The sequence below is a fragment of the Ochotona curzoniae genome, unplaced genomic scaffold (genome assembly GCF_017591425.1).
Source record: "Ochotona curzoniae isolate NIBS_2020 unplaced genomic scaffold, NIBS_Ocur_1.0 scaffold_4505, whole genome shotgun sequence".
Lineage (NCBI taxonomy): Eukaryota > Metazoa > Chordata > Mammalia > Lagomorpha > Ochotonidae > Ochotona > Ochotona curzoniae.
The window spans coordinates 46,076,531-46,092,021 of record NW_024467118.1 but is presented as its reverse complement, the minus strand read 5'-3'; the positions used below and the strand labels follow the sequence as shown (position 1 = coordinate 46,092,021).

At 39.3% G+C, this 15,491-nt stretch overlaps 1 protein-coding gene across 2 annotated transcripts in view; it reads right to left on the bottom strand.

The window, feature by feature from the left end:
- The window catches only part of TENM3 (teneurin transmembrane protein 3), a 442,234-nt gene that overhangs the window by 112,287 nt on the left and 314,456 nt on the right, over positions 1-15,491 (bottom strand). For both annotated transcript variants that reach the window (XM_040965819.1, XM_040965818.1), the window contains exon 6: positions 1,575-1,789. In XM_040965819.1, coding sequence (XP_040821753.1) covers positions 1,575-1,789 — 215 coding nt within the window. The remainder of the gene's footprint in view (positions 1-1,574; positions 1,790-15,491) is intronic.

The following is a 15,491-nucleotide window of genomic DNA, read 5'->3' as shown; positions in this document are numbered from 1 at the left end:
TACTTATTTTACAGATCAAATTAAGATCAGGTTGAAGTTCAATGAGTAAAGAAATAGATTTTTAAGTACAACTCTAAGTGCTCTTAATTGTTTTAACTAATCAGTTATCACAATTATTGAAATTCCTGTTTACTAACTTAACAATTAATGTTGGGAAAAGTCTGAATTCTTATATTACGGTAGGTAATTAAAGCAATTTTTTGGACATTATTGAGGCTTGTTTATGTTATTCAGTTATTTATTTCAAAATCGTTTTTGATTCATTAGAGAGACAGAGAAAGCTCCCATTGGACAAATCATTTCTCAACTGCTTGCAATGGCCAAGGCTGGGCTGGAGTCAGGACGGAGAAACACAACTCAAGTTTCCCACACTGGAGTCAGGAACCCAATCATTCGGTGGGCATTACTGTTGCCTCTCCAGGACTTCACCAGTAAGAAGCAGGAGTCAGGAACAACAAGTGGAAGTGAACTCTCTAGTCCTCTGATGTGGGAAGTAGCCATCTGAACTGCTAGGCTAACTACCTGCTCCCCATGACCCAGCATTAAATTATGAAAACACTTATGGAATTACTAATAGCAGTCTTGTGGGCAATCGTTCCTGGTCTCCAGCCTGCCACGTGGTGGGTATGGCTCATTGCTTACCTGCCCATGACCTCAGCACGGCTTCCAGCCCTGCAGACCTCTGACATGACTAGAAGGTCTAGGGGAAAAGATGGGTCTTAAAGCCAATTACAGTGTCTTAGATGAGTGGGGGACTACTGGAAGACACTTCCTGCCTCCTTTTTCTTAGCCTTTAAAAGTTGTAATTTGTGCATAATAAAGTGGATATTCCTTACCAGCTGTCTCTGGTGGTTCTTACTGCCTAGGAACACTACTGCCTCATTCTTGGTGTCCTTGGGGCCTGCTGGCAGGTTTAAGCCCCAAAACATTCTGCTTTAGGTGACTGTCATTGTGAGGGGGCTTTTCATGCAAATGATATTTTAAAGTGACTCATGATACAGGTTTTTTGAATTATGTTGAGTATCATGCTAATTGGATCTTACCTGAAAGCTCCTTTGCCTCTTCAACTCATCATTTGGGTTTAGTCTCACTTTATCTCATCATTTTAGAAGGGGACTAGTAGCTTGAGTCGATAAAGTTCATATTATCGTATTTGTGGTTATGGTAATTTCTTTATTCACTGGCATAGATTTTGAAAATATGTCTTTGACAGAATGACCACAATACAAATGACCATGCAATGTATGTATCACACGGAAGGAGGAAGACCATCTGAAATTGCCACCAAATCAGCATGAAACATTTGGAAATGTCTGGTCAAATGGTGCTCAGCAAGTTACTATCCATGTAAAGCAAATTTTAATCAACCCAAGCAAGTCAAGAAGAAAAAACACTTTCCACTGCTGACTTAAACCCTCCAAATAAGCGAAACATACCCTCAAAATTGTTTCTACTGTAAAAGATTAATTTAAAAGCAGTCAGTTAACCCAACAGTTAGATGTGAGAAACAGAATCACATCAAAAAAAAGTCAACTAGCAGTTTTCATTTTATTGACAACGCAGTCGGCTCTTACCTGAGTATGGGAAGGTGGTAAGCCTTTTCGGCCGTACACTCCAATCAATGCATCCTTCTGAAGAGAGATATTGAATTTAAGAAACTGCGGCTGATCAATAAAGAGCTGTGATCTCCAGAAGATCCCGGGAGGAACTTCCTGAATCGCTCTTCGGCCAATATCAAGTTCTCCAGAGTCTATGCTGTTGTTTTCTTGTGTAAATCCACCTAATTTTCCTGAATGCAAGAGATTTATTGATGAAGGATGAAAAAAAAGGAACAGGTTTCCTTTCAAAAAAAGCATTTTATTGCTAAATGCTCATTCAGCTGCCTCCTGATGAATAAAATGTTTTCATATATTTTTTCCTTTAAAAGCTTTTATTGTGAGATTTTTGTTTGCCAGTTCCAAATTAGCATATTGTTTTAAGATATTTAAATCAAAGTCCTTTCACTTCCCCCAAGGTATGTCTATTACTGAAGCTGTTTTCACACCTACGGTCTTTCTCGATCACTTGAAACATAATTATCTTACAAATTATATATCTTGTTATTTCTTCGGAGAAATTAAGTCTGGTACTTATCAGTTATTCGAAACATACCATAACAATTTAAAGTGTAAATTAGGGCAGCATGGATTATGGGGATTTTAAAATCAATCCTTAAGCAAGTAACAAAATCATGATGACTCAAAAAGTTCTCTCTAAAATATGTACCAGAATGAATGAAAAATCCGTTAAAAGAGGTAGAGAAAGAATCATGGTGATATTTGAGAGGAAGCAAGGAAGGATGGATTTAAGTTCTCACAAAGCTTGTTTTTAAGGCAGGCGCTGGTGGTTTGTTGAGTAGGCATCAGAATGAGAGCATCTGCTTCCGTCTCCTGGCTCCCTCCCAAATGCCTGCAATGATTTGGCGGGTGGGGCCTGGCTAAAGCAGGGAGTGAGAACTGCATCCAGGTGCAATCACTTGAGAAGTTGCAGCTGCTTCCCAGGGCCTGCGTTAGCAGGAAGCTGGAATGGGGAGCCAGAACCGGGCATGAAATTCAGGCAGACTAGCTGTTCATCATTCATAAAGTTTTGGATACAAGCTGCCAGAACTTTCCTCTAGATTCGGAATTTCAGCCACTGAGTTGCTTGTCCCAGTGTTCTTTCATCTGTAGGAACAAAAAACTCTGACCTTTGCCACTTCTCTTACTGCATGGCCTAGATCTAGAAAGCACTTTTTTGTAGCATGGTGTTCCCATTTTCACTCTTTGCTAACGTTCCTTCTCAGATACTCTGAGGAGGTAACTGCAGGGAAAGGTTTTATAATTTGTCATTCATGATAACGCAATCACATTGTCTTTTATACACAGTTTTTCTTTTAAAGCTGAGGAAGAGAATGAAATGGGACAAATTATCTGTACCAATTCAATCTTTTCCAAGCGATAATGAAGTTTACATACTACCTATTTTGTCTTTAAAAGAAAAACCACTAAATCTGTTCCCCAGAGAAGTTGTTACTTCAAAATTGAGAGGATTAAACTTCAAATCTGAGCATTATAAACTATCTTAATGACAAAGAAGTCTTCTATTTCTGAAGTTATTAATACTGAGTTCATTTCTACGGAGTGTGTGTAAGGGACAGAGAACAGAGATAAACAGAAATAATCCTGTAAACTAAAGAGTTGAATCAAAGAGATCATCTGCTCTATTTTGCGTAGTTTCTGCTATCACACAGACAACTCCTGCTTAGAGAACCTACACCCACAGATAAATAACAACCTAAAATAAGCCATGATTAAGGGTTAGAATTGGAAGGTAAAACTTGAATTTGGAATTGGACATGTATTAGAGTGGTAGTGAGCAGAGATGTCCGTCTGGTTAGAAAAGGAAGTAAGGGCCTGGCATGGTAGCCTAAAGGCTAAAGTCCTTGCCTTGCATGCCCCAGAATCTCATATTGGCGCCAGTACATAAACCAGCTGCTCCACGTCCCATCCAGTTCCCTGCCTGTGGCCTGGGAAAGCAGTAGAGGATGGCCCAAAGCCTTGGGACCTTGAACGTGCACGGAAGGCTCCTGGCTTCTGGCTCCGGATGGGCTCGGCTTTGGATTGGCTCAGCTCTGGCCTTTGCAGCCACTTGAGGAGTGAACCACAGGCAGAAAGATCTTCCTCTCTGTCTTTTGCTCTCTATGTAAATCTGACTTCTCAATAAAAATGAATAACTCTTAAAAAAAAAAAAGGAAATAAGAAAATTGATTTCTGAGTCTGGAAAACCTGTATATGAATCCTGAATTTGTCACCTACTAGCTGAATGACCTTAAGGAAGATGCTGAGCTGCATCTGTAGAACAGGAATAGTTCTACAATCGTTGGATAATTCTAAAGATGACATGAGGCATGATACATAAAATGCTTGTTGCAGTGTCTGACCATTAGCAGCTATTTAATGAATGGAAGGGCCATTATCTCCCATGTCCTATACATAGTACATTTATACAGAGTAATAAATATACCATTTATGGTAAATGGGAAGTAAATATTTATTGTTGAAATACATGCAGAATCAAAACTTAGAAGCTAGTATGTTCTTCTTGAGAGTAATGAGAGAAAAAGTGGGAAATGAAAATGATATTAGTTTATAGGAGGCCTTAAACCCAGGTTGAAAAAGATGGTCTTTATACATCATGTTAGGAATTTGTTTGAATTTTTATGAACTCTACTCATTTACTCTACTAAGAGGAGTTATTATATCCTTTCCCCTGGAGATGTATATATTTATCAGCAATATGTTACTATGCATGCCATTTATGGTATATATTAAAAACAGAAACTTCAAGACTTATAGGTAACACATTCCAATGCCACAAAGTCAAATGTTTCTGTGTTGTGTGTGCATGCAATCAAGAGAGACAGAATTCAAGATCATGGGGAACATGCCTTGCATCACAGATGAGTAAGGCAGGTACACAGTTCATGCCTAACAGGGCCTGATGCACATCACAACACATTCACACTTATAGATGTGAGCTGTGAGGGCGAGGATCTCCGTGGTAAATGTCGGGAATGCTTTTCACCTGGATCACTGTATCCTACAATGACACATGTACTCCAAGTTAAAAAGGACAGCTATAGCTAAATGGAGATCCATCACAGGTTCTGAACAGGCTAAAGGTGAATGAAACTGCTGCTTTAAGAAGTTTAAAATGCAGTCTTGTGAGAAGACTGCGATGAGTGACAGTACAGTTGCAATAACTCAGGTATGAGGCAGAAGGGGTTTATATAAGAAAAATAAATAAAAGTTGTTCTTTACAGTAGCAGCTGTTCCTTTTCCTTTATGTCCATTAATCATGGCAGTTAACCATTTTGCTATTGAATTTATTCTTCTTGAGCCAGTTTAACAAGGAATAACCATTTTGCTATTGAAGTTATTTTTCTTGAGCTAGTTTAACAAGGAGCGACATTTCAAATTTGGGTTATAGTAAACACTGTACTGTAAGTTTCAAAACATCAGCTCTTAGATTATAATCTGCTCATCCTGCATGGAAAATTTAAATATTTATTTTATAATGGTAACACAAATTCACTTAGCAAACTTAGAATATACAGCTAAATAAGGAGGAAAGGCCCGGTGCGGTGGCGCAAGTGGTTAAGTCCTCGCCTTGCACGCCCGGGATCCCATATGGGCGCTGGTTCTAATTCCGGCAGCCCTGCTTCCCTTCCAGCTCCCTGCCTGTGGCCCGGGAAAGCAGTCGAGGACGGCCCAAAGCTTTGGGACCCTGCACCTGCGTGGGAGACCCGAAAGAGGCTCCTGGCTTCGGATCGGCATAGTATCGGCCGTTGCGCTCACTTGGGGAGTGAATCATCGGACGGAAGATCTTCCTCTCTGTATCTCCTCTCTGTATATCCGCCTTTCCAATAAAAAAAAATAATAATAAAAATAAATCTTTAAAAAAAATAAGGAGGAAAAATGTAATCCTATCAGCCAGAAATTCATTTTACTTTTCATACTCATAGAAAATTGTAAATATCTGAGATCATGGTCTAGTGTGCATTTATGATGAAATGTAAAACATTGTTTTAAATTTGCCTCTCTTACTTATTTGGAAGGCAGGGTGAAGAGAAGGTAAAGAGAGGGGAGAAGAGGAAAGTGAAGGAAAATGAGAGATGATCTTCCATCTTCCGCTTCACTATCCTGCTGGATTAGGCTGAAGCTGGGAGCCTGGAACTGGACCCGTTCCATATTGGTGGCAGGTACCAGGGACTTGAGCCATCACCTGCTGTCTCCCAGGAATGACATTAGCACAAAGCTTGATCTGAAGCCAAACTATTCATACTTGAACCAAGCATTCCTTTGCGGGATGCAGGTGTCCCAAGCAATGGGTAATTACTGTACCACAATGCAAACCCCATTAATGTATTTCATATAAAATAAGTAAATCACTGAAGCAAACAAAAAAGTCCAGTTAGCTTATATTTTTAGGAAACAGTCATGTTCAATTTTATTAGGAAAAAATGACCAATATGTAAAATGAAAACATTCTCTACATTATAATAACTTATTTCTAAGTTAGTGAGTCCTTTACCACACGCAGAACAATAGTACACAGGTCGTAACTAAACTGCAGCTGTAGTTCACATACTGACTCATTCAGCCAGCGCTGATCCTACCTATTACTGCTAGAAATCATTTTGGGTTTTGACAGCATACTTGTGATTTGAAAGTAAGCATAAAGACCAGATTCCCCAGTCCCATCCTCACACCCCTCAAACATCAGGAGCATTAGCTTGTCACTAGTAATCAAATTTGGACTTTTAGGACTTAATATTTGATCAAAGTGGTTTAATAGCTAGGCATTTCTGCTTTGCTATTTTCTTCACATATTGATTTGGAGGGGGTTACAATCTTTCTCACTGAAATGACATGTCTCATTATTGTATTATTCAGTGTACCTCCTTATAAAGTTAATCCCACAAATAATCAAGTTTTTTTTTGTCAGATGAGTTAATTTGCAAAAACAAAACAAACCAACAACCAATACTGAACATGCGTGATAGGACAGAAGCAATTGTGACAATTTTTCTTCCTTTAGTGACAAAGCCTCTTCAAATCAAAGTGTCCACACCCCTAGGGAACATTGAAACCCTAGATTATGTTTAGAGGACTAATTTCTACAATCAGGCAAATTTCAATGTGTACTGTTTAAATAAAATGTATTTATTTACTGATTTAAATGGAAAAGTGAGAGAGAGAGAATATCTTCCACCTGGGGGTTTACTTCCTTAAGAGCTGCAACAGTTGAGCCAGTCCTGTCCAAAGCTAGGAGCCCTGAACCCAATTTGACGCTCACATTTGGCTGGCAGGCACCTAACTGCTGAGGCCATCAGTTGCCACCTCCCACAGTGTGCATGAGCAGAAAAATGGAAGCAGGCAGAGAAAGGACTCAGATCCAGGGCCTCCCGATAGGAGCTGCAGGCATACCAAGTAGCATCTCTACTACTGTACCAACGGCCATTCTGCCCAGGTGTGGACTTCTACAACAGAAAGGTATACCTTGCACAGATACAGAATGTGATAGGATACAATGGCTCAGAGCATAAAGCTTCCAGTAGGCCAAAAAAAAAGCAAACTTCACAGCACTTTTATTGGGGGATCATGTTTATTCGCGACACCATTAGCCCAAGGTAGGGCTTCAGTGGCACTCCTCATTTTAGATGTATTTCCACCAAGGGCAAAGTGTGGTGGCAAACATGGGAATGGAAGATAATGGGCATTTTTTGAAATCAGACTTATCAAGAAGGGGAGATTCAGCTTTGGTTTAATGGCCTGATCATTTACTTCCAACCACTGTCACTGAATGCTTCTGAAGAAGAATGTTGTTGCGACACAGATAGTATTAATAGGGTAAGCAACAGTCAACGCAGCTATGCCTTACTCTGTCAAAGCAAAGATTAGTGTTGTCTCCCTCCCTCTTCCTATCTACCTGCCTGCAGCAGGAACTCATGATGGTTGTGACAGAATGTAGACTAATTTTATTTGAATTGAATAACTGCAGGTTTTTTTCTGATAGATATGATTTTAATGAACTTGTTTTTCCAGTTAAATTATGGTTTGCATTTCCCCCCTAATTCACATGGGCTAATGAAACTGATAAACTTTACACACATACACACACACACACACACACACACACACACACGGAGTGCATTAAAAAATACTGTATTAGCAAATATGAATTAAAATGAACAGCAGTCCCATTTTCCATCCAATGCTGGTTGTACAAGCTTATCAAAAGTTCTAAGTAAAAGAACAACAGATATAATTAGTATTTTGCTAAACTTTGATAAAGCTTTTTCAGTATGCTACACAGAAACTAAGGAGTGGATTGACTGTAAAATCTGTGTTAGAAAATGTTTACCAGAGTAGGTAGCCAATTATTTGCATTCCACAGAACTGAAGGAGAATATGACAGAACTGGTTGTGTGAAAAATCCTGAACATACTCTTTAAGAAACAGAGAACAGTATATGCTTTGTGTCACATGACCAACAAGGCTTTCAAAGAAGTGACCAATCCCTTCCATTGTCACTTATTTCCCAACAAAGCTTTTCACGTCATATACGTAAAAAGAAAAAAAGGAGAAACAAAATTCTCATTCATTTCTTTTAGAGGGAGGTTCAAATACCTTCATTTTGTACCATGATCATCAACACGTTTAACATTTATAGAATCATTAGGCTGTGTCTGGTCAAATATGTGCAATGAATAACTAAGAATAATTTCACATAGAAGAGATCAGGTTTTTAAACACATTACTAAATGTTGTCAGGAAATAAATGAAACTTACATTTGGACAAAGAGTATCCTTAAGCATGTGGAAGAACAAAACAGTTTGCAGATCACTGACCTACTCTAGTTTTACCCACGAAATACTGACCTAACCCTGAAGTACCTGTCAACTTCTATTTGCTTCAAATTATTACACCATTTAGGGTAAATTTACTTTGTGTCCCTAAGAGGCAGGTGGAAGTCTGATCTCTTGTTATCATCAGTGATGCAGAGATGGAAGGACATCACTCATTTTTCTGCCTCAATCCACTGAAGCAGCTGCTTAGTTCGGCACAATATCCCTGCCTAAGCCTCCCATCTTAATGTCCTAGGACTAGAGGTTTGTGAAGGAACTCTGCCTTTTTAGATTCTGGACCACTGCTTTTTTTCAAGCGGGGTCCCTTCTCTCATTTGGCAAAGACAAGTGTGGCCACTGCTGTTAACATTTCCAAATGCTCTTTTTTGATCGTAAACACCCCTGGAAGTCAGTGAGCCATGAGCATGGTTTGATAAATTTGTAAATACTTGCACAACCCTTCTCTCTGAAGCTCACTCATCAGGATTCCTTGATCAAAGGCTGGAGACTGAAGCCTTTTATCACGTTTGAAACTCCAGAAAAATTTGCCTTCAGAGGAAAGAAAAGGAAGGCCAGTTCTTAGGCTCTTCTCACCTCTCACTGAGATCACCATGTCCATAAATGCCCCTCTGTCTGAACTTGGGAAGGACCACAGGTAACAAACAATAAGGTTGTCCATAACTCACACTAAGAAAAGATGGAGGAAGGCAGAGTCAGGAGAGCAAAGTGCCCTGTAGTTACCCCATGCTCAAAACTAGTGAGTTAGGAATCATACCAATTAAGGCCTTTCCTGCTAGAGTGAGAAGCACCATGTCTTCAAACACAACAGGGTGTCATCTTGCTTTTCTGTGCCTGAAAGCGGGAGCAACTAGCAGTCTTTTCACCTACTTACTGTGAGTTTTGCTTCCATCAGTAAGCATGTGTCACAACAATCTTAATGTCTTAAAATACAGTTGTCAGAGTGTGAGAACAAAAAGAGGTCCCCTGGCACAAAGCAATTGTTATTCCTTTCCCTATGTGAGACCAAGTTTATAAAAAAACACATTGCTAATGGAGCATTTCCTATAATGCCTTCAAAACAGTGCTTTGAACTCTGAGAAATATTTCATAAAAATTGTTACCCAACCACAGACGTTACAAGGACAAAACAGAATTTGAAATCATATTGGTAAGTAAGAGGCTTGATATTTGTTTACTTTATGACATCAGCAAATCACTGAGAGCTGCAAAATACTAAATATTTTACCATCTACATTATGTACTTGCTACTTGTACACAGTATCAGCAAACAAGCCTGTAATGAAAATGGAAAGGCAGAAAAAAAATAGAGCTGCAAAAGTTTAACTGTAGTTGCTGAGGAGAGTAAATGAAAATATAATTTTGAGTCCCATGGAAGCAGTGATAATTAAGACATCAGGACGCAAAGTCAGGCATTTACTGATAATCAATAGCCCATTCTCCAATGCTGTGACCTAGCCTTGAGCTCCATACCCTGAGATCCCTGAGAGAATGTATCATTTTATGAAAAGCCACATGCCATAACATTGTGGATACTGACTATGTTATCACAAGAAAACATTACTACTAACATAATAGGTCAAAACAATACAGTGTCTAATTAAAAAACTATTATATGTTGAACTAACACAAATATTATAAACAATATCGAATAAAATTCAATGCTCTTGCAGACTGGTTAATCTCATTTCTTTAGTTTACAGGTAACTGTTATCCTGCTCTAAAATCTAACTTATCCGAAGTTACCTAGCATTTGTAAAAATGGCAAATGGAGACCAATAACATAAGATTAATTTATTTAAACATCATGAATTATGTATTCACATACACAGATTTCCATAGATTTCAATTTTTACACATAAAAAGGAGGTTTTTGTTTGCTGTTTGTTTTGTTTTGTTCTGTGAGGTGAAAGGACCATTTGCCATAGTTAAACAAACCACAACTTAGGATGTTTCATTTTAGTCTTAAATTATCTGATGGGGCCCGGAGCGGTGGCGCAAGTGGTTGAGTCCTCGCCTTGCACGCCCGGGATCCCATATGGGCGCCGGTTCTAATCCCGGCAGCCCCGCTTCCCTTCCAGCTCCCTGCCTGTGGCCCGGGAAAGCAGTTGAGGACGGCCCAAAGCTTTGGGAACCTGCACCCGCGTGGGAGACCCGGAAGAGGCTCCTGGCTTCGGATCGGCATAGTATCGGCCCGTTGCGCTCACTTGGGGAGTGAATCATCGGACGGAAGATCTTCCTCTCTGTCTCTCCTCTCTGTATATCCGCCTTTCCAATGAAAAAAATAATAAAAATAAATCTTTAAAAAAAAATTATCTGATGATGTGTTTCAGCATTTGTCTTCTTGGCTCCTTCAAACAAAGTTGGTGTGGAAGTGTCTTGTCATGGTATCCTCCACTTTTCCATATTGTATATGTTCTATTGATTGCAACTGGTGGCTGGATTCCTGCCTAGCAATGCACATGCTTTGAGAATGACCACCCCCACCTTCATATTCCAAGAAGCCTGCTCATTACATAGTATTTACCACATGGTCAACAAATGCAAAAAAAAAATATGATGCATTCAAAAAGAATATCCTTAGGAGGATATTATGAATGCTAACTTTAAGCTCTATTTTTAGAATTTTCTATGGATATCAAATATATAATATTAAAAAAAAGAACAAACGTATGATTGCTGGTATGTATTGAATACATATGTTTCCATCATGGCTTGGAGCCCCACATTCTCCAATTTAAAACTCACTACTACATTATAAAGAAACAAGAAGTTATAGAAGATAATTTGCTTACATGCAGCCAGGCAGTTGGTGGCAGAGTTTCAATTTTCAACCACTGCATTTCACCAACATTTGCTTTGCCTATGCTTTATGCAAGGCACTGTGCTGGCCCTTTACATACTCTGTGCCCTATCATTTAGGTGCACTATTTCCATTCATTTAGAAATTCATTTTTGAACTCTTACTGAAGGCCACTATTTGTGCTAAGAAGTTGGGACAGAGTAGTGGAAAAACAGAAATGATTCTTGCATTACACTTTGGCAAAGAAGGTATATATCAAATAGCAATAGTGATAACCACTAACATTCCTCAAGAATTTACTATGTACACATATAATTTAAAATCCTTACATTCAATACTGAAGACAATCCTAAGAGGCAAATACTATCAGTGCCTTTAACAATTTATTTGTGAGGAAGAGACACAAAGTATGCTTCTACCTACTGGTTCACCCTGCAAACGACAATACTGGATGGGTATAGGCCAAGGCCCAAGTCAAGACTAAGAACTCAACCTCAGTCTCGTATGGATGGCCAAAATCTAACTCCATACTTGACCCATAAACATTGGCTACAACCTGCATTAAGCGTGAAACCAGAGCTGGGAATCGGAGTCGGGAATCAAACCCACAGCCTGGTCAGAGGCAAATGTTTGCCCTACATGAGAAAACTTAAGTACAAACTATATAATTTGTCCCAGGAAGTGGGCATTTGTGCTAGTAGTTACTACACTGGGATTAACACCAATGTTCACATAGGAGTGAGTTGGTTCAACTATTCAGTCTTAGTTCCTCCCTTGAGCTTCCTGCTGGTACAAACCCCAGAGAGCACAAAGTCATGGCTCAAGTAATTGGATTTCTGCCACTCATGTGGGAGCCCTTGATTGAGTTCTCAGCTCCTGGTTTTAAATTTGGTGCAGTGCAAGCCAAAGAAAGCAGCTAGTGAACAGGTGAAATCACATTCTCTCTGTCTCTGCCCTTGCCTCACTTTCTCTCAACTAATCCCATAAAAATAGTAACTTGTGGGGCTAGCACATTAGCTTAAAACTGGCTAATTCTCCTCCAGTAAATGCTGGGATCCCATATGGGTGCCATTTCATGTGCCAGCTGCTCATTTCCCATCTGGCTGCCTGCTTATGGCCCGTGAATGAAGCAGAGATTTGCCCAAATTCTTGGGACCCTGCACCTGTGTGGGAGACCCAGCAGCAGCTCCTGGGTTCTGGCTTCTGATCAGCTCAGCTTTGGTCAATGTTGCCATTTGGGGAGTGAATCAGCAGTGGAAGATCTCTGTCTCTGCTTCTCTTTGTAAATCTACACTTCTAATAAAAAGAAAAATACTTCAAAAAATAATAACTTGCCCTAAATAACACAGGCATTAAAGGTCAAAACGAGGCTCAAGAATTTATACTATTTATCTCTCTACTGTTAACTGTATTGCAGTATGTTGAGATAAATAGATCGTGGAGAGGACTGTAACTCACTTAAAGGTAAATGACTAGGATAAATCACTGAAGGGTTCAGGTTAGGTACCACCATCTCAAATTTGTGTGTGAAAAATAAATAAGACCAGAGACAGCAAGGCAGAACGTAGCTGCTACCACCCAGCTGAGATGACGGAATTCGTAAACATCATAAGGGTCAGTGTTGGGGCATAAGAGTTAAAGCCACCACCTGCAATGCCAGCATCTCATAGGAACACCTGTTTGTGTCCTGGCTACCTCATTTTTGCTACAGCTCCCTGCTGATGGCCTAAGAGAGCAGGGCAAGATGACCCAAGTGCTTGTGCCCCTGCCTTTCATGTGGGGCACCTTGATGAAGGTCTTGATTCCTGGCAGTTGAAGGCATCGGGGAATGAATCAGTTGATGGAAGCTTTCTCTGTCTCTCCTACTCTCTCCATAACTCTTGGCTTGCAAATTAATAAAAATAGAACTTAATAAAAAGAATGTGGAGGTGAAAATACAGCATATGACAGGTGAAAGGGTGAGAGAGTCAAACATAATGACATTTCCTGCTTAGAACTCCCGGAAACAGAGGCAAACCTTGAAAGAAAGATGATGTGGCAATTGTGTTTTCAAAAATGGCTACAAAATAATCTTCCATGTCATGTTTTGGAATATGCCTCTGTCGTTTTCTCAGAAGTTTAATTGCCCTGCCCATGACTTTGTGTTGCTTAGTGACTTTATGATCAATGGAAAGAAACAGACATTGTCCAATGCCAGGTCATAAAAACTTTTCTATCTTCTTCCTGGCTCCCTAGGAATGTGTCTTCTTGGAGCTCTTTTTAGAACCCACTGACATAGTCTGAAGCCAAAGTCACAAGGAAGATCATGTTGAGATGCTACAATTGAGGCTCAAGAACTATAACAGATAATAAATTTTTAAGGATGCTGAGTTTTGTTATGGTTTATTTGGCACAATAGATAATTGAAGCAGTTGATGGGTTTGGTTTTAGGCTCAGAGAGTTTCAGATGCTTGGAAGACACCCAACTGGAGATGTTCCAAAGAAACTTGGATAGATTTTATGTAGTTGATGTCTGGAGCTGAGAAGGGAGATCTATGTTGGGCTTATTGATTTGGGAGTCAACAGTAGAGAGAATGTTACTGAAGCAAGAAGAGAGCACAGAGGATTTGTATTAATACAATTTAAGAGAACAAAGAGACACCAATGTTTAGGGATCAGTGAGATGGAGATGGGTTAAGTAAGCAAAGATGTCATTGCCAAAATAATTATGAAGAAAATCAAGGTGAATGTGCCATCAGAAGCTAGGAAAAGACTATTTCAATTGAGAAGGAGAAGTTAACCATTACAAGTTCTCAATTAAAAAAAAAAACAACAACCCTCACGTATGATGAAAAGTGAAGATTATTCATTAGTGATCCTGACACACCAACAGACAACTCCAGAAGACATGAGTTTTAAGAAGTGTTGGTGACAGAAGACAGTTCTGATAAAGGGTACAGGAGAAAATGGAAAGTAAAGAAATCAAAGTAGTTCCAGGAGGCTTTTGTTCAAGAACGTTGGGTAGAGGAAGGAAGAAATGTTAGAGCTAGAGCAGCAGGCGGGACTAAAGGGTTTGTTTTTCACCTTAAGATGTGAGAAATCTAGGAATGTTCAAACATGAACCAGATAGAGTTAGTAGAGCGGAGTCATTCTGAAGATGCAGCATGAGGTTAAAAGCAGCCACGAGGGCAGGCATTTGGTCAAATTGCCATTTGAGATATCCACGTTCTACTATTAGAGTGCCTGGTCCAAATCCTGGCTTCTCCACTTTTAATTCAACTTCCTGCTCATACACATCCTGGAAGGGAGTAGGGAGATGGCTCTTCTTGACTTCATCCGGTCCAGCCTTGGCTGCTGCAGATAACGGTGGTGTTAAACCAGCTGGTAGAAAATGGATCTCTGTTTCTGCTTCTCTTATAACATGTGGGCTTGTGGGAGAATACCCATTGGAATGCTTAATTTTGAATAAGGGAGAGAAGAGTGAAAGAAGCGATTCATATGAATACAAGATATTACAAGAGCTCTCTCTGGAGCTTTCTATATTTTTGTTGAATAACATGCAAAGTAATCTGCTAAGCAAGAGTTTTGAATCTGATGATTAGAAATAACTGCTGAGATTATAAGGGAAGGAAATTTGCAAAAGGAATAAGGAGGGTGCCCCGACTATTGAACTTGGTGAGCAAAAAGAGGAGTATTATTATTCCCGCTCTATTTGTAAGAAAATTGAGCCTCAAAGAGGTTAGATAACTTGCTCCAGGTTACAAAGTCAATAAATGAAGAGGCTAAAATTTGCATATAGGTCTTTGTGATTCTTTCCACTATGGATGAATTCTTTAGTCCTGGAGAAGTTTTAGTCTCTGAAATGAGACTGATGTTTGAGTTACAAACTTCATTCATATTTCTCTGTTCACCTGGTCCTTATCTGTGAGTTTTGTCTGAAACCCTCAGACTTTTTCTCTAACATTTTTAATCAAAGAGGGTCTCAAATGTAGTCAGTGAAAGATTATGGCACTGAATAGAAATCCTGCTATGAAATATCATGGGGAGACTTTGAGAATTACTTTAAAGGTAAGAAGGTAGTTTGTGAAATCTTAATTCTTCTTAAACACACACACACATATAAACATATACATATATGTTTATATATATAAACATTATTATAAAGATCTATTTATTTTTATTGCAAAGTCAGATATACAGAGAGGCAGAGAAGAAGATCTTCCATTCAATGATTCATTCCCCAAGTGACTACAATGGCCAGA